Source organism: Pagrus major, chromosome 8, assembly GCF_040436345.1.
Source record: "Pagrus major chromosome 8, Pma_NU_1.0".
NCBI lineage: Eukaryota > Metazoa > Chordata > Actinopteri > Spariformes > Sparidae > Pagrus > Pagrus major.
Genome location: NC_133222.1, coordinates 6,967,312 through 6,992,208, shown reverse-complemented (window position 1 = coordinate 6,992,208; position 24,897 = coordinate 6,967,312). Strand labels below are relative to the sequence as shown.

Below are 24,897 nucleotides of genomic sequence, written 5' to 3'. Positions count from 1 at the left end.
TCACATACATCTACATAAAAATGTGTGTTTACCTAGATTACCTGCTTTATAGGCTAATTTGTGCATACAGATATAGATAAAGGCTTACAGTCACAACAAGTAGCCTCCAAAAAGAGTGGATCCCAGACACAAATATTTTACAGCTTTATTTGAAGGCTTAATTGTTTTGTTTTAAAATCTTTATTTAGAATAATGTACAATCAATCAGTCACACCAGTTCAATGTTTAAAGAACAGAAAAAGGATAAAAGTAACAACAGGCCATGGCAGAATAAGAGAATAAAAAGAATAAAATTAAAAAATATATATATACATTGGTGACAAACTTTCCTCAGGCAAATAATTCAAAGTAAATATTAATTGCTGAACTGCACTCCTTGTTGATTACCAGCTTAACAGACTATAGAAAATGATGGTAAGAGGAGGAATAAATAATAAATAAATATAGTAGCAAAATATAAAACAAATAATATCATACGTTAATAACATTTTTTACTTGTAGTAAAAGTGCCGTCATGATGGGACACTGGGGTCGGGAAGCGGAAACACAGACCCACGTGACCGCAGCCCTGTTTCCCGCCTGTATGTTAATGACTTATTGAGTACCCGGAAACAGCAGCGGAGTGACAGCTCTGTCCTCTAAACCTCTCCGCTCCAGGCCGCTGCGTGCAGATAAAGTTGGTGCATTTCAGCAGAAGGAGACACTTTAACTGCTGCAGGAGCACATGTGGAGCTGACTGCTGCGGCTGCTGGATTATAAACTCACAGTTTAAAGGTTCAAGAAGCTCCTGAGTTTCCCCCCCTTTTTTTTTTTTTTTGTTGTTGTTGGATGTGGAGCATCACGAGTAGCTGAACGAAGTCACCGCCGTCTGCTCAGCATTCAAAAGGTCCGCCGACTGGAGAGACAGGTAGGTGGTGATGGTAATGATCAGCCTCTCATGATGTGGGTTATTATCACCTGGAGAGGTGTGGGGATGCCTTCTTCTACCTTTTTTAGACAACAATAACAGCTATTTCCTGCTGACTTGCATGAGCCCATTTGTAATTTTCAAGTTTTTTTGATTATTTCACTCAATATGAGCGACCTGATTAATGTGATTAACAGCAGCTGAGGATGTTATATCAATGGAAATGAAGCCTGGATGTTCAGACTGTCCTCAGGAAGTCTGTTTACTTCTCATGACACTGCCCAGTCTGTTTTCTCCAATGAAAAGCTGGTATGTTCTCATGTAGATGAGAATGTGTGTGTGTGTGTGTGTGTGTGTGTGTGTGTTTGAGCTTGCAGAGTTTAACACATCCAACAGTGAAAGGGGAAAAGTTCCTCTTTGCTCACACTGAATCTCAGCTGAGGAGGTGTAGGCGGCCTATCAGCAGGACCTTTGGACGTCTCTAGTAGCTGGGAGGCCTATCTTGGTCCTATATCAGCCGATATGCAACTGTGATGTGATGTGATTCACAATTTTTGTTCTGGTCTGCATCAAACAGACATGTTTTCTTCCAATCCAATCCAAATCTTTGTATAGAGCGCATTTAAAACATCAACCAAAGTGCTGAACAGTCAGAAATGGCAAAAGAAAAACACAATAAAACACAAAGACCGTAAAAACAAGAAAGGGAAACGCTCGTACTGAATCAAAAGCAGAGGAATAACAATGTTTTTTGAGACGGGATTTAAAAACAGGCAGTGTAGAGGACAGCCTAACATGTACATCTGACCCGAGTGAGCCCATCGTACATCTGGAGAACCAGGACGTCTCTGCAGCACTGCAGTTCTTCATTACAACACTGATTTATCACACATTTTAAATTCAACTTCAGTGATTTGGATATTGAACTTGAAGCCTCCTGGTCACAAACACTGAGAATGGAGACATCTTGTGTCCAGTAGTTAAACTTTTGTAATCAAAGAAAGATGCATGTTCATAGATTCTGGATTTTTGAAGTATATATCATTTTACTTTAACAATCTTTAAGACACCAGTTATTATTTTAAGATGAGTATTTTAATGTCTTAAAGCCCATTAGTGCATGTCCAAGGTGCAGATGGTCCCCTGCACATATTGTAAATGCCTGATCTTTTTGAATGAAATGCTTAACATCTTTATAAAATGTTAAAAACAATATAACCTGACTGAAAGCTCATATATGGGCTTTCACAGATTATTATGCTGAAATTGGTATGGGCATATAATTTGCCCAAAACAAACCGATATGAAATTATAATGAGCTTATAACGCAGAATAAGATGCTTGGGTGAATTTGTACTCGTTAAATTCACAGCAAGTTTACTGTCAACTTATACTTGTGTCATTTTAGACGACAAGGTTCGTTGTTTAACTGTAAAATATCCTGCAGACGAGTGTTTGATGACCAATTTTGAGGGATTATTCTCCTCAGACGGCTGCGTATTGATTATATTTACTGTTTAAACTGAGTTAATAGTTTGTGACTTGCTTCCACTGAGATACTCAAAACAATTAATCCAATTTTAGCTTTCTGTGAAAAAGTAAACCACCCAACTAAGCCGGTTTCAGTGTGTTTTTTTAATTGTTTTCATGTGTAATGACATTTAGGTTCCTGCAGGTGGCGGTGCAGCCTCACTGTTGTGACTCCTCTGTGAGGCCTGAGACTGATGAGGGATGTGTCACCTTCTGTTTTTATTCAGCAGGTGTGCTTTGCTAACAAGTTAGGCAGTCGCCCTTTTTATTAGTTTATTTTTTTTAATAGGGGTTTAAAGTATTGTGTTTTCAAAAGGCCTGTTCTGTAACACAGACTCACACTCGGATGATTCGATTGTCAACTAAAGAACGAGGATGAAAAACAGTTTTGATAATCAGTTTAGCGTTCAGTCATTTAGCACAGCAAACATTTACTGATCAGATAATAGGATTTGAGGCTTTTGCCGGTTTTTATGCATAAATATATAGAAATAAATATTAAAGATTTAAAAAACTGATGGTTTATAAAAAAAGTGATATTTTTAAGATCAAACGGTTACTCGATTATTTAAATTATTAATCTGCAGATTAATCAACGATCACCAATATTTTTCTCGATTAATCTTATTCTAATTTCTTCGATCAATTAGTTGTTTGGTTTATAAAATCTCAGAAAATAATGAAAAATGTTGATCAGTGTTTCCCAAAGCGAGAGATGACGTCTTTAAATATCTTGTTTTGTCCACAACCCAAAGATATTCAGTTTGCTGTCATGGAGGAGTAAAGACACCAAAACATATTCACATTTAAGAAGCTGAAATCAGAGAATTTTGACCTTTTTTCTTAAAAAAAAAATGAAACTGATTATTCGATTATCAAAATTCTTGTTAAAATTAATTTAACAGTTGACGACTAATTAATTAATCTTTGCAGCTTGAATATAAATAAATATCCTTTAGTTTAAAAGTGTTGATTTTACAAAACATGCAACAATTTTACGACTTCATGGTTACTTAATCCAATAATTAATCTCCATAATAATTTATAATGTGGAAAATTGATTGTTGCAGCCATAAATTAACTGTACGACCTTTTTATTTTTTCATTTCAGTTGCTTGTTGTCACTGTATGTAGTGTTATATGTGATGGCTTAACCTTAAGCGTGGACACATTTCAGCTGAGGATCACCTGGAAACGACGAAGAAATCCACGTGGTTGTACAAATAACGACACGTAACATTACTGGCAGATTGGTGTTTAATTTAGGGCTGGTAATTCCTCAGAGGAGTTAACAGGACAAGAGTCATTAGTTTGCCATCGACCCACCGGGCAGCATTAGCTCTCCGCCGCCCTCCTTCCCCTCCGTGTGCACAAACAATATACTAACACAAATTAGGACTCGCTGCTTTGTGTCAATTGAGAGAGCAACAAAGATGCTACACAGAGTGATATGTCATTAGCGAGCAGGTGGGGACGGAGGACTCGGAGCTACTGCCTCTCCAACTAAGTAATGAAGAGGTTTCCATGGCGACCAGGCCGCCGTCCCCTGTGTCTTGGGGGGGGCGGCAGCAGAGATCAAAGTCGGGCCGTCCTCAATTCTGCTGTAAGTGGAGGGTTAAATGCCGGGGCTGCGGGGAAAAGCCCCTCATTAAACTTAACCAAATCTGCTTTAAGACGCGGCTGACGTACGACTCCGGACATGTTGTTCGCACTCGACTCCAGAGGAGCCGCAGCCATCGGTCGATTAGTCGATCAAAGGAGAAGCAGTCGCCGTTAATTGATTAATCGTTTCATGAAAGTTTCAAGCAAATGCATTAAATGTGCTGGGTCCAAATTCTTATCTGTAAAGATTTGCTGCTTTTCTTTGTCATTTATGACGGTAAGAGAAGAGGCGTCACTTTGGGTTCTGGGAAATTGTGATGATTTTGTGTTTTTTTGACATTTTATAGATGAACGATCAATTATCAATCTTAGAAATAATGTGCAGATTAATGGAGGATATCATTAGTTGCAGCCTTCCTCTGGAAACAAAGTAAAACTGTCTGCATTAAATGAGGATCTGATTTTTGATGTAATACCTGTTTTATTACAGTTTCGTGAAGGTTTTATGGTTATCGCACTGGACCACAAAATATAGACAAAAATTTAAATATTGCTTTTGGTATTCAGAGAAAAGAAGCCTTTTTTTCTTAATACTAGGAACATAACATTAACTTACAGTAATAAAGAGTATAAATTGGATTAACTCGATTACTGTCCAGTTTTTAGATATTTAAAGGACTTTTAAGTTAAAGATTTACTTTAACCGAGCCAGATTCCTAACGAGTAGAGCTGTTGATGTATTGTCTCAATTTAATATTTCATGGAAAGTAAGGGGAAAACAAAAAAAGATCAAGAGTAACTGACAACAATTTTTATAATTATATAGTCATTTATCCTGGTAAAAATGTCAAACATGATCTGGACCCCTCAAATGTGACCATTTGTGGCCTACCTCAGTTTTGGATCATGGTTCAGACAAAACAAGTGATATTAAAGATACTAATCTATAACTGAAAACATAGAAATAAATCTGCATTTAATAATCAAGTGACGTAATTGTTAATTGCCGCCCAAATTTGAAAAGAAAGTGGAGTGAAACTTTGTGTTGTCACGACCTTTTAAAGCTTCTACAAAGTGTTTAGATCTTTTAACTGAGTTCGTATGTGCAAACTGTGCTTGATCGGCCTTTTTGACAGCAGACGTATTGACTTGTCTTCGCAGCAGAAGCACAGGTGTCAAGATGTCTGCTGTGAGAAATCCTATTGTTGTATTGTAAAGATTTATTTTTATAAAATCTTTTAGCAGTTAAGACAATATTTTCCATCCAGGAACATCGATGTCGGATCGAACATTCAGCTGCATCCAGACTGTAGTTTTTAGACATCAGGTTGACTTTTAAACAGACTAAATGGGTTGTAAGATCTAACGGGACCCTCATATATTGTTAAAGTTATTATGTGTGTCCATGACATTAAATGACATTATTTCATTTATTTGTTTCCATCTTTCTTTAGTTCTTTCTACCTCACATTGTGGCGTCTCCTCTGCTAAAAGAGGAGCTGCAGCTGTTGCTTTCTTGTTGCTCTGACACAAACTTTTCCTCCTGCTGCTGTCTGGCTTTTGCTCCCAGCCTCTTCAGTTGCAAAAAGGATTATTCAGCAGCCTGACTTTTTGGGTGGTAATGGAGAGCAGCGAGCTGTGCCCAGTGTTGTAGGACTGTCCTAATGAGATAACTGTAACCCTCATATGAGCAGCTACACTCCTGGTGGTCCGGTACTGGGACACACTGGGACACACTGGGACACACTGGGCTCAGCTTCTCGACTGTGGAGAGCTGCGAGAACAAGCGATGTGAAAGGCCAAGAAAAAAGAGGGGGGGGGTGGCTCTCAAATCCTTTTTAAGCCTTTTGTCATTTATACAGGGATTTATTTGTCATTAAAGAATAATAAAAGCATTTGTGGCACAATTAGGTCTTTATCAGATAAAAACATGGACACTTAAAACACTGAAAGGAAGTTTGATCTCATAAAAATAACTTTTGTGCACCTGTGGATGGGAATTTTTTTTGAGTTTTGGTTGGGGGACCTTCAGAAATATGCACAATATTATTTTAAATTGTTTTAGGTTGTTGCTGAAGTGTCCTCCATTTTGTCAACATTGCCCTTTGCTGCTCTGGTTTGAACCTTTTTCCCTAAAAACCTGCTGCAGCCTCGCCTCACCACAGCGTTCCCCAGCCACACTGACTGTTTCCCCTCGCTCCTAACCTGTTGCATGTGCTGTATTTGTTGTTCCTGTTCTTAATTCAATTAATTTCTGGTTAACCAGTTTTCGTTTGCATCGACTTTTTCAGCAACTGTTCCAGATGTGATTCGAGCGGTGTGATCGTGGGTCCGCCGCTACACCGCACCATCTGTGTGAGACCTTAATAACTGGGCCGGTGATTTATTGCCTGTACTCAGCAGTGTCTTTTTGAGAGGAGTCCAGACAAAAGCCGAGACCCTCACCCTCCCGCTGCTTTTAATAGTTCTTTAGGATGTGCAGGGGGGGAAGAAAACACAGTAAGTAACGTGGGGGCAAAGTGAAAGAAGATTGAGAGGCTAAAATGAAAGAGATTTTTAAGATGGTTCAAAAGGTTGTCTGCAAATTAAGCATCAGTTTTCTTTAAATGTTGATGTAGGAATGAGTAAAAAGCCTTGAGGCTAATACTCCTGCTGTGTCTCCGGCCGTGTCGCTGCTCCTTCTGTCGCCTCCGCTGACCCCTCTCCTCCTCTGCCGTCCCCCTCCGGAGGGCGATAAGGTGCCGCTGGAGAAAAGCTCGCCTTATCTCCCCGCTGCCCTCTGAAGCAGTCGTGTTTTATGGGTTGTAGCTCTTTTGTTTCCGTGTTCGCTGCCTCTCCCTGATCACTCACACTCATCCCTCATGGAAGTTGTTTGAAGGCCGAGAATAGCCCCCGCCTCCTCCTCCACCTCCTCCTCTCTCCTCTCCTTCTTCTACTCCTCTGTTCCCTCTTTATTGAATCACGCCTCCGTATCATTTATCTCTGCATCCCCCCCCCCCCCCCCCCCCCCTGCCCTTTTTTCCTCACTCTGAGGGGGCCATTAGGGGGCATCCTCTTTTCTCTCCCAGCTGGGTTTGTTGACACACAGTCAATCTACGGTTCCCTTTCACCTCTGCCACCCCTCTTTTTAACTCTCACCCCCCTCAAACCCAACCCCCCGACTCTACCCTCCACTTTCCCTGAACAGTAAAGCTGCCACAGCTGTGGACTGTATTAGCATAGCTGCTGAGAAGCAGGGGTGGGGGGGTTGCCAAATATATTGCAGCCATTACCTTTTGTCCAACAGTTGACAGTTTTAAAACATCTCGGCTCCTCTCTGAGCAAAGGGAGAGAAGAGAAAAGGATGGCACGATGATTTCGGTGTAACAGCTTTTTAAATATGGGACACAGAAGATGGAGGGAGAGGAGGGAGAGCGAGGGGAAATCACTGAAAACAAGTCAACATTTGATCGGTGCAGTGAGGGGAAAAAAGTAGACATTACAAGAAAATGTCCAGAAAATGAACAAACAATCAAGCCCATATTTTCCATTTTGCACAATTAAAGATAAAACATGGCTGACATTCAAATGTCAATTGGACAAATCTCATTTTGAGCTGACAGCTCAGATGACGTTGTATTACAGCTCATAAAACCGTGATTGATGTTTAATTTCGGCTCTCTGATTTGTTTTGTTCTTGCGGTCAACAGGTGTTGGAATGAACCGGTCCAGGTCCAGCTGGGATAAAAAAGCCGCCCAGCCTCCAGTCACCAGGTTAACTCGCAGCTCCAGCAGCACCCAGACCAGACAGAGCGACACCACAGAGACCCAGGAGTCCGGACCGGGTCTGTATGGAAAGCAACGAAAAAAGCAGACGGACTCCGCTTTGGCCCAGGACCTCAGTCAGATGAGAGTGAGTGGACAGGACGGTTTAAGTACAAGGTGAGGACACTCTAAGGTACCTTTTTTATTTTTACATAATTTTTTTAAATGTATAACTGATGAGGAAAAGGAGCCTTACAGCTCCAAGAAATCAAACATGAGACCATGAAACACGCACACTGTTGTACATCCATGAAACAAAACGAAGGCATACCAGTGGAAGCAATGACTGGTCCAACACATTTGAAGAAAAGTGGCTCCAGATTATAAGATAAACCATCTTTTTTGAATGCTTGGTCAAGTGCAACTCCGTCCTCGTCAGCTGGACAAAACTCTACAGCCACGCCAGCATACAAGTCTATCAAGGAGTTACTAAGATATGTCAACAGACCAACATTCACTTACTTTGTTGGAGATCTCATGCCAGAATTATTGAAAAGACAAGAAGCAGTGAGTGAGATTTTGTACATTTAGGACATGACGAGAAGGAGTCTGCCTCGGTCTACGTTCCACATTAACAACTCAATCTAAAATAGTTTAGTTGTGATCATGATTGGTTTTACGTTGTCTTCATGTGTCACTTCTCGTCCCGGTCTTCAGTAAAGCAAAGATGTCCAAAGGCAGCAGTGACTCTGTGCAGGCTGCTCAGTCCTCTGGGTCCAGATCTGATCTGAGCAGTCCCTCTGAAGTTTCTGCCAAGTCCTCGTCCCGGGGCGGTCTGGCCTCTGTGGCTCGCCTGGTGAAGCTCGGTCGCTGTAAGAACGTGGTGGTGGTGGCCGGAGCAGGGATCAGCACGGCCAGCGGCATCCCAGACTTCAGGTTGGTGTCTGTGGGATTCATCTCTCTACATTCTCATCTTTATCTTGCTTATTGCCGTCATATAACTAAAATGTACTTTTTCAGAACACCAGGAACAGGTCTTTACGCCAACGTGGAGAAGTACAACATTCCTTACCCGGAAGCTATTTTCAACATCGACTACTTCTCCAACGACCCGCAGCCTTTCTTCTCCCTGGCCAAAGCTCTGTATCCCGGCAGCCACCGACCCAACTACATACACTATTTCATCCGCATGCTCCATCACAAAGGCCTGCTGCTCCGAATGTACACCCAGAACATCGACGGGCTGGAGAAAGGTAAGTGAGATCTGTAGACCAGCTGGAAGTGTTGATAAACTGTCATTGAAGATATTTACTTTTTCTCTTTTATTTGTTATTCATCAGGGGCATCATACATTAATTAGCATGAATATATTGTATATTTTTTTTAATCTGCAGCCCCTGGGCAGATTGATGTTGCACATAGGAAACAAACAACACATACAAACAGCAAAAAACGTATTAAAGCAGCGACAAGGAGTCTTTTTTTTGTTGATTCCTGCAGCCCCTGTGGAGAGTCAGTTTTGTTTAAGTGCCATGCTGTACCATCAGACAGCAGCTCCTTTCTCCAGGCTGCGACACCCCTCAGTTCAGCCTCAGCCACCCCCCATGAAAAATAGTTTTAATTTTATGTCTTATCTGATGGAGATAAGTCTGAATCTGACCCAGTGACTGTCATTAAGAAGAACCATAATAACTATACAGGAAAAGCCAATCTTCCTGCTGATGGTCTCACATCAATATTAAAGAGACAGTTTCATAACCAGTTGAAAACCCGTCATTAAAAAAGTCATAAGAAATGAACAAACACACACAAAAGATGACAATAAACAACATTGAACAGTAAGATAAAAAAAAATATATATATATATTATATTATATTATATTATATTATATTATATTATATTATATATATATATATATATATATATATATATATATATATATATATATATATATATATATATATATATATATATATATATATACAGTCGTCCTCAAAATTATTCATACCCTTGCTAATTTTTGTGATTTTCTATTTTTGTGATGAAATGACTGCATTTTTTCCAAGTTTGTTTATGAGTTATACGTGACCAACAAGTGAAAGAATGACAACAATACACAATACAAGAAATTCTTCATTTCAGGGGTATTTTATTCAAGGATTCCCAAAAAATGCCATGTTCAAAATTATTCATACCCTAGTCCAATGTCTTTCTTTAATAGTCAAAAGCATAGCCTTTGTTTTTTATGACTGCTTTGAGACGATTCTTGTATGTGTCCACAAGCTTCCTGCATGTCTCCTGTGGGATGTTTGCCCATTCCTCTTTTGCGAAAGCCTCAAGCTGGGTCAGGTTGGTCGGTTTCCTAGCCATCACTCTGGTCTTCAAGTGATGCCACAAGTTCTCGATGGGATTCAGGTCAGGACTCTGACTTGGCCATTCTAGGATGTTGACATCATTGTCCTTGAACCATTTCTTCACTACCTTGGCAGTGTGTTTGGGATCATTGTCTTGCTGGTACGTCCAGTTGTGGCCAAGCTGTAGTTTCTCAGCAGATTCCTTCACGTTTTCATCAAGGATCCTGATGTAATCTTCCTTTTTCATTATTCCTTGGACCTTGACTAGGTTCCCTGTGCCACTGGAAGAGAAGCATCCCCATAGCATTATGCTTCCACCACCGTACTTGACTGTGGGCACAGTGTTCTTTGGTTTATATGCTTCGCCTTTCTTCCTCCAGACATATTGAGAATCCATATGGCCAAATAACTCCAACTTGGTCTCATCAGACCACAGGATGGTTGACCAAAAGCTGGGATCTTGCTTCAAATGACCTCTAGCAAAGGCCAGGCGAGCCTGCACATGTTTCCTCCTGAGCAGCGGCGTCTTCCGAGGCCTATGTCCATGGAGACCTCCTCTGTGCAAGACTCGCTCAATGGTGGACCGTGAGACCTTTGTCCCTGACTGGTCAAGCGTTTCAATTAGGGCCTTGGTTGTGGTCTGGGTGTTGTTGTTGACCTCTCGGCATATTTTCCTGGCAAGTTTGGGGGACACCTTACGCTTCCTGCCACGCCCGCTGAGGTTTTTAACAGTATTGAATTTCTTGTACTTGCTAATTATGCTCTGGACGGTTGCCACAGGGACATCATACTGCTTTGAAATGGCCTTGTAACCCTTTCCTTCACTGTGGGCACGCACAAGACGTCGATGTAGGTCTTCACTGAGCTCCTTCTTCTTGACCATGATGACCAGAAATTGAGAATGACCAGAACACTTTTCCTCTATTTATACTCTTCTGGAAAGATGCTATTTTTTTAAATCAGTGTTTAACATTTGTTCAACAATGTTAATGGTATTTATTCCATTGTAACATTTTGAAATGACCACAGGACAAAGATTTTTGTTGAGATATTGTCAGGGGTATGAATAATTTTGAACATGGCATTTTTTGGGAAACCTTGAATAAAATACCCCTGAAATGAAGAATTTCTTGAATTGTGTATTGTTGTCATTCTTTCACTTGTTGGTCACGTATACCTCATAAACAAACTTGAAAAAATGCAGTCATTTCATCACAAAAATAGAAAATCACAAAAATTAGCAAGGGTATGAATAATTTTGAGGACGACTGTATATATATGTATACATTCACAAAATCAACTTATAGAAATGTAAAAGATTTAGTTGTCTTTATGTCAAAGGTTTCATCACGTGTGAAAGCTGCCAGTTGGGACCAGCTATGAAAGCTCTTCTTGTTTATGGATGGACATTTTGGCAATACATTGTTTTTATTGGAAAGTGCCAACATATAGCGTTCCTCTGCACAGTTTGTCCATGAATGCACCATCGTGTGAGAAGTTTCTCTTTGTAATGACCTGTGGTCATGCACTGAAACTTCAATGTTTCTGTCATTGTCAGGCTTTTAGCCGACCTAACATGTCACTCTGTTTTGTTTTCAATCATCAGTCGGTCAAACTTTATTTATAAAGCACTTTTCAAACAAATCAGAATGCAATTCAAAGTAATCGAGAAAAAAAAACATGGTACAAAAACAGGTTTAGAGGCTAATGCACACCAATTGCAATGAAATAAAAAGTTAAAATAATAAAAGATAAAAACAAGCAGTAAAAATAATGATAGAAATAAAATATTGCACGTAAAAATGTGTTTTAAAAGTTTATAAAATATAATGTAAGATTAAGAACATGAAAATGTAAATGAAAATCTATATAAAATCTAGTATATATAAGTATATAAGAATACAGGGCTATGATATGATTCTGTCCTTGTTTGCTCCGGATGTCCGTCGTCATATCTGATAACTCTCCTCGCAGTGTGTGGCATCCCTGATGACAAACTTGTGGAAGCTCACGGTAGTTTTGCCACGGCTTCCTGTCACCTGTGCTACACTACGTACCCTGCTGAGGAGGCGAAGGTATGTCCGACCCCGTGGTCAAAAACTTTTCTGACATACAGGAGCTCTCTTCATCTGATGCCACAGGAATGCTTCCTTCATGTCTGTTTGTTTGACAGCATGCCATAATGAGCGACAACGTCCCCATATGCACATTCTGCGCCGCGACAGTCAAACCTGATGTCGTGTTTTTCGGAGAGGACCTTCCTCAGAAGTATTTCCTCCACACTAAAGACTTCCCCAAAGCAGACCTGCTGATCATTATGGGCACGTCTTTACAGGTAAACATGTTTAATATCTTTTAATCAGGGTATTTAGTGCATTTTGTGAGAAGCTAAACCCTGAGTTCAATTACTGTACATAAATGTTTCAGATTGAGCCGTTTGCCAGCCTGGTGAACACGGTGCGCTCCACTGTGCCACGTCTGCTCCTGAACCGACACGCTGTGGGTCCCTTTGAGAGGGTCCCACTGCGCAGAGGAGACCACGTGGAGCTGGGCGACCTGGAGGACACAGTACGGAGGTTCGCTGAAATGCTTGGCTGGAATAACGAGATAGAAGAGCTGATGAGGAGTCAGGAAACGCTGGTGAGTTCAATGTTAAACACCAGGGACCAGATATCAGATTAAACTCTGTGGAGTCATGACCAAAATATGCATACGCAATCCTTACGTATTAATATTTAATACTTATTAAATACACCTGATTCTGTGTTATAAATCTCAATCATTATGGAAACAGGTGCATGAGCTTCATTTCCACTAATTTTTCTATAAATGGATGTAGAATCGCAGCTCCCTTTGGATAAACTTTTATCACTGTATGAACCTTTTTTTTTTCCACAAATGCAGTAGTTCTTCCCAACAGACTTTAGGACATGTCTTATGACTATGGCGATAACTTTCCTCTCTGCAGAGCCTCCCTGCATTGATAAGCAACCCTCCGCCAGTGAGCGGACAGACACCGTGTCAGAGCAGAGGAGCTTCAGAGCCTCCAGCCAGGATGGAGACATCCAGGTCCAGACCAGGAGCTCAAAGAGGAGCCAGCAGCGGCAGCAGCGAGGAGACGGACTCAGAAACGGACAGCAAGAGCTCTGCGTCATCCAGCCTGAGCAACTGATAACTGCATGTTTTATAAACGACGGCACTGGAAAGGTTTGAGACGGTTTCTCACTCTAAGACTGTTTTCTCCTGTTAGCTGTAAACACGTTACTGTTCAGCTGGTTATTTTCTGCTGGTGGCGGATGGTTTGTTTCGTGTGCATGATAGTGAAAGTGCATCATCGTACCTCTGCGACTGGGAGTCACAGTCATGTTCATGTGTTAATCAAGTCAACAACTACAATTTATTAAGCGCAACAAGCACATTTAAAGCACTTATTATAGAGTGAGGGTCCATCCTGAACACTAGTATATAAATGAGTCCTGCGAGGAAAAACTCAAGTGTTTCTTCAGGTGTTTTTTTTTTTTTTATATATGTTCCATGTCAGTAAACTTGTTCATGTTTTATATCTGCACAACACTGTATTTTAATCAATATTTAATAAAAGTTGTGTGTTTTGCATCTTTTTCTGTGGGATTATGTTGTACGGCTCCAAAAATGACAACTATGCTTACTCTCCAGTTTATTAACATTTCAGTGGAAGCCTCACTACATAAAGTAAGTGTGATGCTATTTACAGTGTGTAAAGAAAAGAGCATCTTCATTCAACATGGAGAAGTGATCAACATGCAATTTTGATTTATACCACTATGGTTGTGGAGGAACAAGAGCCCAGAAGAAGTAAAATCCAAAGATGCACGACAAATTAAAGGGAAAAACATTATTAGCGGTGCGCTAAGCAGGAGCTGACATGAGTTTTAACGCTATATGTTTACATTTATTTGTAAACAATTGAGCAAAACACAGGCTCGTTACTTGAGTTATAGCGGGAAGGAACAAAAAGTGCATGTTTTCCATCTGAAAATAGAAGTAATTAACGAAAATTGGCACGAAAGAAATTCATAGTGCACTTTAACAGTCACTGAATGTTTACAAGCATCTTATGAAACAATTAAAGGTGCATTATGTAGTTTTGGAGAAGAAGTCTTAATCAGAAGAGAAAGATCTTCATTGACTTAATAAACAAATTCTTTGTTGTCACGACTGTATAAACCAAATAAACAAACTGACCTTAAAGGACAACACAATCTCATACTGTTTTACTTTGTTTATATTTGGCGGACCCTGCCACCTTTCTAGCTTCAGGGTTCTGAGGACAGCTTGTTTATCAGTTATGGAAAAATGAAACATTTCTAAGTTTAACATTAAAATTCTGAGTTTGAATTTCTTCTCCAGAAATACATAGTGCCCCTTTTTAATGTTGCTTTTCCCTTTCATTTGTGACACATCTGTAAATCCGACCTTTCATGGCTCTCTTAAAAAAACAAAACAGTTCAATGATTCAGGAAACGAGACTCACGGTGTTGAGTCACCTCTTTTGTACCTGTGTGAAGCCAAGTCCAGATCATTTACATACTCTTTTTTATTCTTGTGTGTGTGAGCCAGGCAGTAGTGATGATTCACAGGTCAGGAGAAAAGTGTGCTCATGATTATTCACTATTAAAACTATTAAGTGACGTTCCAACCGTTCCTGTAATGATGACACACGTTCTCTGGTTAAAGCACTTTGTCTGGATTTATCACAACAAATGAATCCAGAGGAGGGTTTCAGACCTGTTGGGCCAAATCTAGTTGTGAAGTCCTATATAAAACCATGCAGCTGATGTCAGAAGTGGCAGCTTTTACAATAGATTTAATTGTACCAACATAAAGAAATATTATTCAGTTTATACATACACTAAACTTGTGGATTTATATAAAAATTAGCAAAATCTAGAAAAGAAAAAAAAAATCACAGCACTGACAACTGATTTAACGTCATGCAGATTTGGCAAAAAAGTAACATGGATTTGAAAACAATCGTCGCAGTTTTACACATTTCTTTGTCAAGAGGCAGAAAACAATCTGGTTGTACGATCATCCAGCACAGGATAAAATGTTTGCACCTTTTCCATCTTATGTCATGATTTTGAATGAAAAGACGTTCTTGGCCTAAACAGTTAAGCCAACAAACCCTGAATTCAGAAAGTTTCCTCTGGTATTAACTCGGTGTGCAACATTCGTGATAATTACACAACCACATAAGACTCAGTTTGCCTGCGTCCACAGCTTTGAAATCCCTCCGCTCCACCGAGTTGACTGATGGAAAGTGTAAAATTCAGTCTGATGTCAGGCACTGTGAGCTGCAAGTTAAAACTATCCACACTGACACTGCCTGATTTTTTTGTTTTAAATATACATCAATCCTGTCTGTGGTCCTCACTCAGCAGGCCCCATGATTTTAAACCCAGAACTAAGCGCACTGCTAACAGTTTTTAAATGTGCTTGTATATAATGTGCACTTGAATCATCTAGAAACACAACGAGTGGACAAAATCATAAGGTAGCAAAAGAAAATAAGAGAGAGAAACTTAAAAAAGAAAGTGAAAATCAAAAAGCACCGGTGAAGGAATGATTATTCAGACCATATTACACTTTCAACATAGCAACAGTTCTTTCAGTGAGATACACAAGATCAAGCAAAAAAATTATATTATTACCTCTATTTTCTCAACATAGGGAGCAATAAAATAAATGATAAAGGTGCAACAGCAACCACGGAGGCCTCTCCCTCCTATGCATTTTGATGTCACTGCAGAGTCTTTATGCCACACGTAGGTCCACTTCTACTTCGGAGAACGGCTCACAGCTGCGGCGGGTCCTACAGAGTTTCCTCTGACATGTTGAGCTGTGTCCCAGTTCGGGGCTGGATCATCAGAAGTCACATATCTGCACTGAAATCGCCACAACGCCCCCTGTTCCCTTTGCACACCGGTTAATTGTTGCATGATGTGTTCAGGTGATTCTTGTCAACTTGTCACATTGACCAGATTTCTAGTTGTCACTGTTCACGATTAAATATGACTTAAACTGGACGAGGTGTGAATAATGGTGGCCGACATAAGTGTACAGATAAATAGATGTTATATGGATACATTGTTCCTTTAACTTGATGCACTATTTGAAATATTAAGACTTCTAATACGGACTCTGGTATCATGAAACAAATATTCAACCTTTGTCGACCAATTTCGAGCGACTTCCTGCCTACAGCCTAAATTCCACCATTAGTTTCAGTGATCAGTAGTCTAAAATCCACACACTGTGCTGATATCTGCCAAACCATTTAAGTTAACAGAGTGATTTATTGGGAGATATCCGTACAGCATGTGGCTCTTCTCACTGACTTCTGCTAATTTATGGCCGAGGTTCAGCCTTGCCCCTTCACGAGCACCACCCTTCAAAAAAGGATCCACGCCTTGAAATGGGACACAGCTTTAGATGTGTTGGGGCCCGGCTAGCGTAGCCTGGACCGTGTGGCCTGGACCGTGTGGCCTAGATGTGGAGTGCACTAGTCAGAATCGGATCCTGAGTTGTCCTCGTGTGGATCGCAGAGAGTTTCCTCAAGAGGCGCTAACGTCCCGTCGGGCCTGACCCCCATTGGCCGGATCACATTCTGCCTATAGACACAAAAAGAAGAAGAGCAGAGATCGTTACAGAGGACGTAATGTACGTCTGTCAACTCTACGGTAACCTTCACCTCCAACCTTAGTGATCACACTCCATTTTCATCCTTAAGTTAGTTACTTCACCTTCACGGTTAGCTTTGTTCACATTGTTAACATAATTTACCATTTATTTTGGTAGATAGTGCCAGGGTTAGCGAGTTAGCTAGCCTAGCTGGCAACGAAACTGAAGAAAAGCATCAACAAGTTCATGAGCGATGAGGTCGGAGCTTTACTACTCGCTTTCTCAAGACAGTGACAGTAACTTTAATTACTCGGTGCCTTGAAGAGCTGCCAAAAATTAAAAGTGACCGACTTGCACCGTCTTGCGAAAGCGACACATTGGCTACCTGACTGGCTAGTGAGGTGGTTATCAAAAGCTAACAGTGACGGGAGGAGGAAAAAGCGTTGTGATCACTAAGGTGGTCAGCATAAGGAATGTAACTGTAGAGCTGACAGGAAGTAAACAGACGTGCAGCTCGTAAAATGGACTTACGTCACACTTCATTGTACGAGTAGAAGATGGACATGACTGTCTTTATGGATACTTTCAAAGTAAACAGACGTTATACGTTACAGAACCAACTCTGTTCAGGACCCTTTGTATCCACGGACACTCTTATGAAGGCTTTCACTTGTACATCTTTACTCTCTTACATCCAAAAGCTTGAGGACCCTCACTCAACAACCCCCTTCCCCCCCTTCATGGACACTCGGCCCTGTCTGGCCATCCTCCCTGCCCTCCTCCCCTCCTCTTCTGTGGCAGTTTAATTACAGGATCAGCGCTCACACTAATCTCCTCAAAGCCACGGCTGCCCCTTCATCCTAATCCAATTATACCTGCACTGTGTGTCACCACTCCCTCTAAGATGATTTATCAGAGAATTATCCATCAAAGATTTAAAAAGGACCCATTTGCATTCATTTGAAAGAGATTCAGATATAAATGCCCTTGTAATTCCTGCTGATTCCTGCAATTAATTTGAACTTAGCCTACGAAATCTACAGGTTAAGTTCCTTTAAACGGAGATAGAGGGAGACCTATGATGTGGTTAAATCTGAAAATATCTTAAGCCTGCAGAGAGGCACCACCAGTCCACAGCCTCGCAGCACTGGTCAAAGCCAGCAGGTGCAAACGAGACAAAAACAAAAAAATATCGAACATCAACTCTCCTAATTAGAGCAAAATGAAAGAAGCCCTCCTCTCCTCCTCAGTGTTGACAGAGGACCGAGAGTCTGGCACATGTAAGAGGGGCTGGTGGTGGGTGGGGATGCAAAATATGTGCTAATTGGAGGACCAGTTAAGCAGTTAGGGGAGCACATTCTTGCAGGGCTCTGACCGATCTCCTTAGAGGCCGCAATGAGGAAGCACCTCTCCGTCGTCACCGCATCTCCTTTGCCGAGGAAGAGAAGAAAGAGGGTGCAGCCTCGGAAAGGAATCTTCCTCTTCTGGGCCGCACGTGCCTCATTACAGCTCAACCCCCTCTTTGGCTCAACAATGACGAGGTCAGCTTTCTTATGTCTGCACATTTGTTCAACCGTGTCTCTTCCTCTTCGTCCACGTTCCACCCAAATTGCTTTGTCTACCTCTTCCTTCTGTCTCAGTCCACTCTCTGTCTGGGCAATGACCGACTCCTCAGAATGAGAAGAATAAAGTCAGCACACACGAGTTATTAAAACTGAATGCGACACATAAAGGCAAGCCGGCTGTGTGTGCCAATTAGGTGATAATTAACGGAGCGCTGGTAATGATGGTGCAGTGGCGTGCCGGCAGCCTCCCTTTGCCGAGGCTGAATGCTGCGGCGTGCTGGAAGACCCGGCCCTAATTGAAGCCAGCGGCTAACGGCAAGAGATTCTTCCTTTGATGAGCGGGTTGGCAGGGAGCGAGCTCACCGTTACCTTTGTACAAACTTGACTAATGTTAGCCTCTGCTCGCCGGGGAAAAAGGTCAACACAAATACAACAGGGCTCTTTGCAGAGGAAACAATAAAGAATATGAATAATTTGAGCAGGGAAGCGACAGAAGAAGTTCATCATCTTAGAGAAGCACAATTCATTATTTGTCTCCAACTTTTGCGGCATCTTTTGTTTGTCTTGTTTGTTTCCTTCTGAAAACATTTTTCTTTTCAGTCTCTCTATTGACTTTTCCATTATATACAGGATGCCGGACACTGTTACATACAGTGCCAAACATCTCTAAAAACCTGTCAGCAGATTTTAATGAAATCTGGTGGAAAGTCGGGCAGAAAGGTGAAGAGGATAAACCACAGGCGTCTCCTATCACCAGGTACATCTAAACAAAAACTTGGGACTTGCACTGACAGGCTGTATTTGCACTTCAGTGCTTTTTCACCACTGCAAGAGTCAGAAGATCCAACGTTTATTAATGATGGACATCTTTTTAACCATTTATATCAAGGACTAATAATTACCGAGGGAAGTTTAATGAAGTCTGGTCACATAAAGAAAACATAATCGAATTAAAATATTCTTTTTCTTCTTCATTTTGTCATACGTATCTGGTATTTTTAGTTATACTTCATGTGGCTTGGCGTGCTTACTTTAAAGGTCCAGTGTGCAGGATTTAATGGCATCTGTGGCATATTTGTTTTATTTTTTATGTATCATTGTCCCTGCTTTTAAGTGTTTTTATATATGCTTTGCTAAATGTACAATATTGCTGCTCTGTTTTATTGTAGTTGTCATTACACATGCCCAGGATAGCTAAACCGGCACATTTACAGAAATGTTATTAATGTCCTATGTCTCTAAACTGTATTAATAAATAAAATAAAAAATCTGGCAGTAAAACACCCCTTTCCTCACCCTCCCCTACATGAGCGACCCTCTGCAGAGCCGGTGTTTGGCTTGTCTGCTCTGGGCTCCTGTAGAAACAAGCCGGTATAAGACAGCAGCCTGCTTGGAAGAGGACCCGCTGCCTCTGTACATATAAAAAGCTCATTGAAAACACAACAGCTCTTTTAGCTGACTGTACATGAATGAAAATGTGATTAGAAAGATTATATACCAAGAGGTTTAAGACGCTGGCTATGTTGTAAAACATCCGCGGTTAGAATTCAGGTGGAGGCCTTTGTTCCACCTTCTCCCTCCTCTTACTCTCTTTTCTTGTCACCTCTGTGCCGTAGTTGACAGTAGAGAGCTAATTAAAATACTTTTCGTGCTCTCTGAGTCTTTTCTTGTCGAGTGTATTTACCTCGACAACTTGTCAAACATATTGACGAGTTCCTGGGCTTCATACTCCTTCTGCTCCTCCGTCATCTCTTCGATGGGGTTTGGCAGCGGCTCCTCCACGTGACCGGTGATGGGGTTGATGCTGAAACAAAGAGACGAGCACGGTTAATTCACACGTTACCGATGCATGCGCATTAATGTTGACATCACATTGCAGAGCACTTACAAGGGCTTTGCAGATTTATATTCCTCCGTGTCTGAGTCTTCATCCTCGGAGTACTGAGTCTCTCCTCTGCCTCCCGCCAGAAGTCCTCGAGCCACCAGGAGTCCTGCTGCGTTTCCATATCCTGTGTACTTCAACAGGTTGTCCACTACAAGACGACGCCACGGACACACAAGGTGTGACAATAAGTTATGCTGTAATTACAGTTGCTCACTCGTTCTTGTATTCTCCCCCCTCTCCTGCTCACCGCTTTCTTTACAGAGGACGAAGAGAAACTCTGCAGCCGTCTGCTTCACGCCCATGTCAACATGTGTCATGAGGCGAACCAGTTTGTTTCTGATGGTGGTGCCGATCTCTGGCCTGATCTTCACATCTTTCAGTGGGGGAAGTACCTGGAGATGCAGAGATTACAAATCATTCAGATTACTGTTTATTTACGTATTTATTTTTTTTAGATCTAAACCTGCCGGCAGCTTCTGTACCTGAGCTTTGATATATCTACGGATCTCCCTGTGCTGTCTGGATCCTTCAGTCAGGAGGCTGAGCACCGGAGTCAAACCCTCTTTGTAGTTGGAGCCCTGCTTGGAGTGACACAAACCACAGACACTTCACAAGCTGGAACAGCGGATAGATTGTAACCAGGAGTGGGTAATGTAAAGGATACTGAGGTAAAGACGGGACGAGTAGCTGAGACACTGAATGACTTTAGCTTTGTGTGAAGTCGTTGTAAGCATCAAGTGATCAGTAATTTCCAGTGTGTAAACAATGCTGCCAGTTCTCTCTCTGTATTCGCAGCAGAGGATGAATTTTACCTTGTCGATCCTTTTCTCCATGAAGTCTAGTAACACTTGGATTGCATCCATGTTTTTCCCACCATACTTCTCTTGTCCTCCCTGGACAGGCAGATCGATGAGCACATCCAGGCAGGACGCAGGCAGGTTGTTCAGCAGGTTGACGGCATGGCTGCAGACAAAATATATGTATATATATATATACTTTTTAAGACATAAATCTTATATATAAATATGGACATTAAGCACTTTAAATCTGCTTAAATCTGGAAATATTTCTTATAAAAACGACATGTAATTGTTTTCTATATTAAAACAACTTGTTCACACTCCCCTCTTCCATTCACACCAGTTCAGTCACATTCAAACAAACTGAAACAATGTGATGTTGGTCACTGGGCCAAACTCCCATGACCAGGTCCAGCCACCGACTCGACAGGTCAAGAGAAACATCAGTCACTTTTACACGACGCTGTTTAAATTTCAGTCTACGGCCACAGATTCTTGGCATTCCTGCATAAATTACCATGAGAAGAAGATGCTGCCGCACTATTACGACAGCTAAGAGCAATTTAGAGGATGAGACACCCAACAGGGCACCGAAGTCACATGTTGGTTCGGGTTTTTCCCACGACACCGCGGTCTGCTATCGGACCTATCAGTCCTAATTTGCAGCGAGCCCCTAGCTCGCTCACAGCTCCTCGGTGGACACTTAAAGCCAGAGGAGGTGCTCACATGCAAATCACAGCAGAGGACAAAGATACAAGTTAGTCCTCTGAGTGGTGGAGGCACTTTGTGGGCTTTTCTATGCAAATCAGTTTCAACCGAAGCAGCATTCGAGTTAAAGTAGTAATACTAGTACACACGTTTACACACTGTGAGCTATGAAACACAGGAGCATCATGGGTAAGACTGGCGAGGAACGGACTTCCCACCTGTGTGCTTCCTCTGTTTTCTCCTCCGTCTCAGTCTTCAGCATCAACAGATGACGCAGGATGGCAGCGATGAGTCGGAACTGGTGGTCGTCCTCCTGTCACATCAAGGACGCACAGAAACGTGACTTCCAAGCAGACGTTTCATTGTTAAAAGCAAAGAGGCAAAAAATACTTTAGCTACAAGGACGGGAGCGTTGAGGCGAAGGCTTAACTGCAAAAAGCTTCCTCAAAAACCTCTACAGCACAAGACTGAGGGAGCAAAAAAAAAAGCTTTTAGTCTAGATTTTAGGGGAGGTTTGGACTTCTACAGTTTCAGAGAGGAGTGAAGGATCAAACACGAGCCCAAGAGCTAAATCTGCTGTCATTCAGACTCACACTTTGTTAGATGCCATCATGTGTCTCCTTGTGGAAATGGGGCATGTTTGAAATACGTTCTTAGACGAGACGGCCGAAGTCTTTTCACCAATCAGCTACAAACTATTACATGATAAATGCATCATGAACAACAATCACAGTCAAAGATCACACAGACTTAATGGTCCTAAAGTATACATACAAAATTGCCTCCAGTGATGTCATTAAGTGACTAAATTGCATCCTGGGTAATGTAGTCCACTGGTCTATCTTTGCGCTTCTTTAACGCTGTTGAACTCATTATGGACAGTTTAAATACAAATGATCACAATCGATCCAGAGACATCACCTTCGTTACTCTGTGTTTCTACACCTGGTGTCTTTATTACCCACAATGCAACATGGCCACTGAGTGACATCACTGGAGGCAATTTATCAGATTACGTGCAGCTTCCTCTGGAGCCAATATGAAGTAGTAACTCCCCTGTAGAGACCTGTGAACACACCTTGATGTGTAAAACTGAAGGAGTCGGCCTTTAAATTCTACATTTTGTGTTCCTGACTGTGTGTGTATTGATGTGTTTAATGTGTATTTCTCTTCCTGACAGTACATAGTTTGACATAATCAGCAGAAGTGGTTCGTGACAGATGTAATTTGGCTGTTGTGGGGATCAAATGTGTGATCGTTGTGAGACGGGTCAGTCTAATCTGTGACCTGAGCAGAAGACTGAAAAACATCCCCACCTATTCTGAACCCCTCCATGCACAATTAACTCATGTGCACACATTTACACACTCACCTCACCACCCGTGTAAGACAGCGTGAGGTTGAATGAGGCTTTGAGCGCCTCCATCGCTCGCTCGTTGTCCTCCGCAGGCATGGGCAGGGCCTGTGAATCTGGACGGGCGGCTTCATATGGACCGACCCAGCTCACGTCCAGGGTGTGCTCCAGCACCTCCGACAGCAGTCTCACAGCGTGCCACTCTCTCCTCAGCACCCCTCTCAGATCAGGTCTCAGGGCCGACAGCAGGAAGAGAAGGCGCAGCGAGAACAAGCCCACCTCGTGGCGCCACGAGCGGGCCGTACGCAGGCTGGCACACAGGCCGTGAGCCAGCTGCACGTCCACACTCACCTGCTGGGCTGCAGGACTGTTGTACACCACGTTGCACAGGCACTTCAAGGCCTCCACCACCACCCTCTCCTCCTCCTCTGACAGGGCGTCTTCCTGAGAGCTTTTCTCCTCATCGCCTCCTTCCTCTCCGGCACGCAGCCTCGCCATCCGTCCCAGGATCATCATGCCCTCCCTGGTGGCCACAGGTGCGAGGACACGCTTGTCTCTGGACAGGATGCGGAGCGTCTCCAGACATGTCTTCTGACAGCCGGGCAGCACCTGCCTCCCGAGCACCGTCAGCACACTCTGACACAGTTTCTGAAATGACACAGGGAGGAAACATGGCAGGTTATTACTTCACTGAGCTGCCTCGATCATCTGATGGATAAATACTCAGATAGTCAGCACTTACACTCCGCAGGGCTTCTTCTTTTTGTTCAAAAGCGAAGGTGTGACTGTTCTGAAACACAGAAGATGCTCATTGTGGACACCAAACAACTCAGTCTGACACGTCACAAACAAACACACTTCATTACAAGTAAACCCCAGCCCCCTTTTAAAGAGGAAACAGGTTTAATGGCAACATATTTCCCAGAAAACGCTTACAAAGTTAGCTAATATTGCTAATATTGCAGTAGCTAACATGATACGTGAGCAGGCAGCATTAGCATCGCTGTAAACAACATATCAAAGTCCCTTTTGCCTCATTCAAAGGTTTGGTGCGATGTGCTTAAACAACGCAACACAGGATATCATATGACAGCGCTAACATCTTAGCCTAGCTGGTCAGCAGGATGCTTAGCAAACTAGAAGCTAGCTGTTTAGCTCGCTGGCTAACGTTAGCAGCGCTGTTTGTTTTGGTTGACGTTGAAAACGAGCAGCGACGCGACTCACCTCGCGATTATACTGCTGCAGCAGCGCGTCCACGTCCTCTTCGTTGGCAGATTCAAGCTGCGAGAGGATATTATTCAAATCCATGGCGGATATCTGAAGACAAACGGGTGGCTAGCTCGGTTTTTTGACGGTGACCAGTTAGTGTTGTGGAGCTAGCTAGCTAGCTGGTCGGCTAGCGTAGTGTGTGTGTGTGTGTGTGTGTGTGTGTGTGTGTGTGTGTGTGTGTGTGTGTGAGAGGGCTGCTGCTGTCAACAGGGAAACTCCCCTGACTGCCTCCATCAGCTGCAGCAGGGCTGTCCTCACTCTGCACTGGGTTTATTCACTGTTATATAGTTTTATATAAAAAATATAAATCATCAGTCTGGTTATTATGTTGCATTATATAACAACAGATGACACACAAACACCCTCAGCTTTGAACGTGTCTGGATCAGAGGCTTGTTTCCAGGCAGAAAACATGTTAATGTGAAAAACAGTCAGATAAATAAATAAAAAATACAAATAAATAACTAATACATAAGCCTGCACAACAGTGAGTTTTATATTAGTGAAACTTTTAT

The 24,897-nt window shown here is 42.0% G+C and overlaps 2 protein-coding genes across 3 annotated transcripts; one reads left to right on the top strand and one right to left on the bottom strand.

Annotated features, from left to right (window-relative positions):
* The first annotated feature begins 668 nt into the window (after positions 1–668).
* On the top strand, positions 669–14,474 carry LOC141000774 (NAD-dependent protein deacetylase sirtuin-3). Its single transcript, XM_073471602.1, has 8 exons — positions 669–907; positions 7,729–7,960; positions 8,501–8,719; positions 8,804–9,036; positions 12,113–12,213; positions 12,312–12,473; positions 12,566–12,778; positions 13,107–14,474. The coding sequence occupies exons 2-8, from the start codon at positions 7,737–7,739 to the stop codon at positions 13,308–13,310; spliced, it is 1,356 nt and encodes a 451-aa protein (XP_073327703.1). The 5' UTR covers positions 669–907; positions 7,729–7,736; the 3' UTR covers positions 13,311–14,474.
* Positions 13,802–24,547, bottom strand: ric8b (RIC8 guanine nucleotide exchange factor B). Of its 2 annotated transcripts, none has more exons than XM_073471601.1 (10): positions 24,338–24,547; positions 23,856–23,903; positions 23,132–23,761; positions 21,978–22,072; positions 21,064–21,214; positions 20,734–20,829; positions 20,499–20,643; positions 20,255–20,399; positions 20,051–20,170; positions 13,802–16,791 (listed from the first exon to the last, which is right to left on the bottom strand). In XM_073471601.1, exons 1-10 carry the CDS (start codon positions 24,419–24,421, stop codon positions 16,683–16,685), a joined length of 1,623 nt encoding a protein of 540 aa, XP_073327702.1. In that variant the 5' UTR covers positions 24,422–24,547; the 3' UTR covers positions 13,802–16,682. The 2 variants fall into 2 exon arrangements, with proteins under 2 accessions (XP_073327702.1, XP_073327701.1); XM_073471600.1 differs by having other exon boundaries at positions 20,734–20,832; positions 24,338–24,538.
* Positions 24,548–24,897: the final 350 nt, after the last annotated feature.

Bases quoted from the DNA above. Each gene is read 5' to 3' on its own strand.
- LOC141000774 (XM_073471602.1), top strand. From the start codon at position 7,737: ATGAACCGGTCCAGGTCCAGCTGGGATAAAAAAGCCGCCCAGCCTCCA. The intron at 8,720-8,803 runs GTTGGTGTCTGT...GTACTTTTTCAG, and splicing joins AGCGGCATCCCAGACTTCAG to AACACCAGGAACAGGTCTTT. The intron at 9,037-12,112 runs GTAAGTGAGATC...CTCTCCTCGCAG, and splicing joins CATCGACGGGCTGGAGAAAG to TGTGTGGCATCCCTGATGAC.
- ric8b (XM_073471600.1), bottom strand. From the start codon at position 24,421: ATGGATTTGAATAATATCCTCTCGCAGCTTGAATCTGCCAACGAAGAG. The intron at 21,215-21,977 runs GTGGGAAGTCCG...TTTTGTCTGCAG, and splicing joins AAAACAGAGGAAGCACACAG to CCATGCCGTCAACCTGCTGA. The intron at 20,400-20,498 runs GTGAGCAGGAGA...GTCGTCTTGTAG, and splicing joins CGTCCTCTGTAAAGAAAGCG to TGGACAACCTGTTGAAGTAC.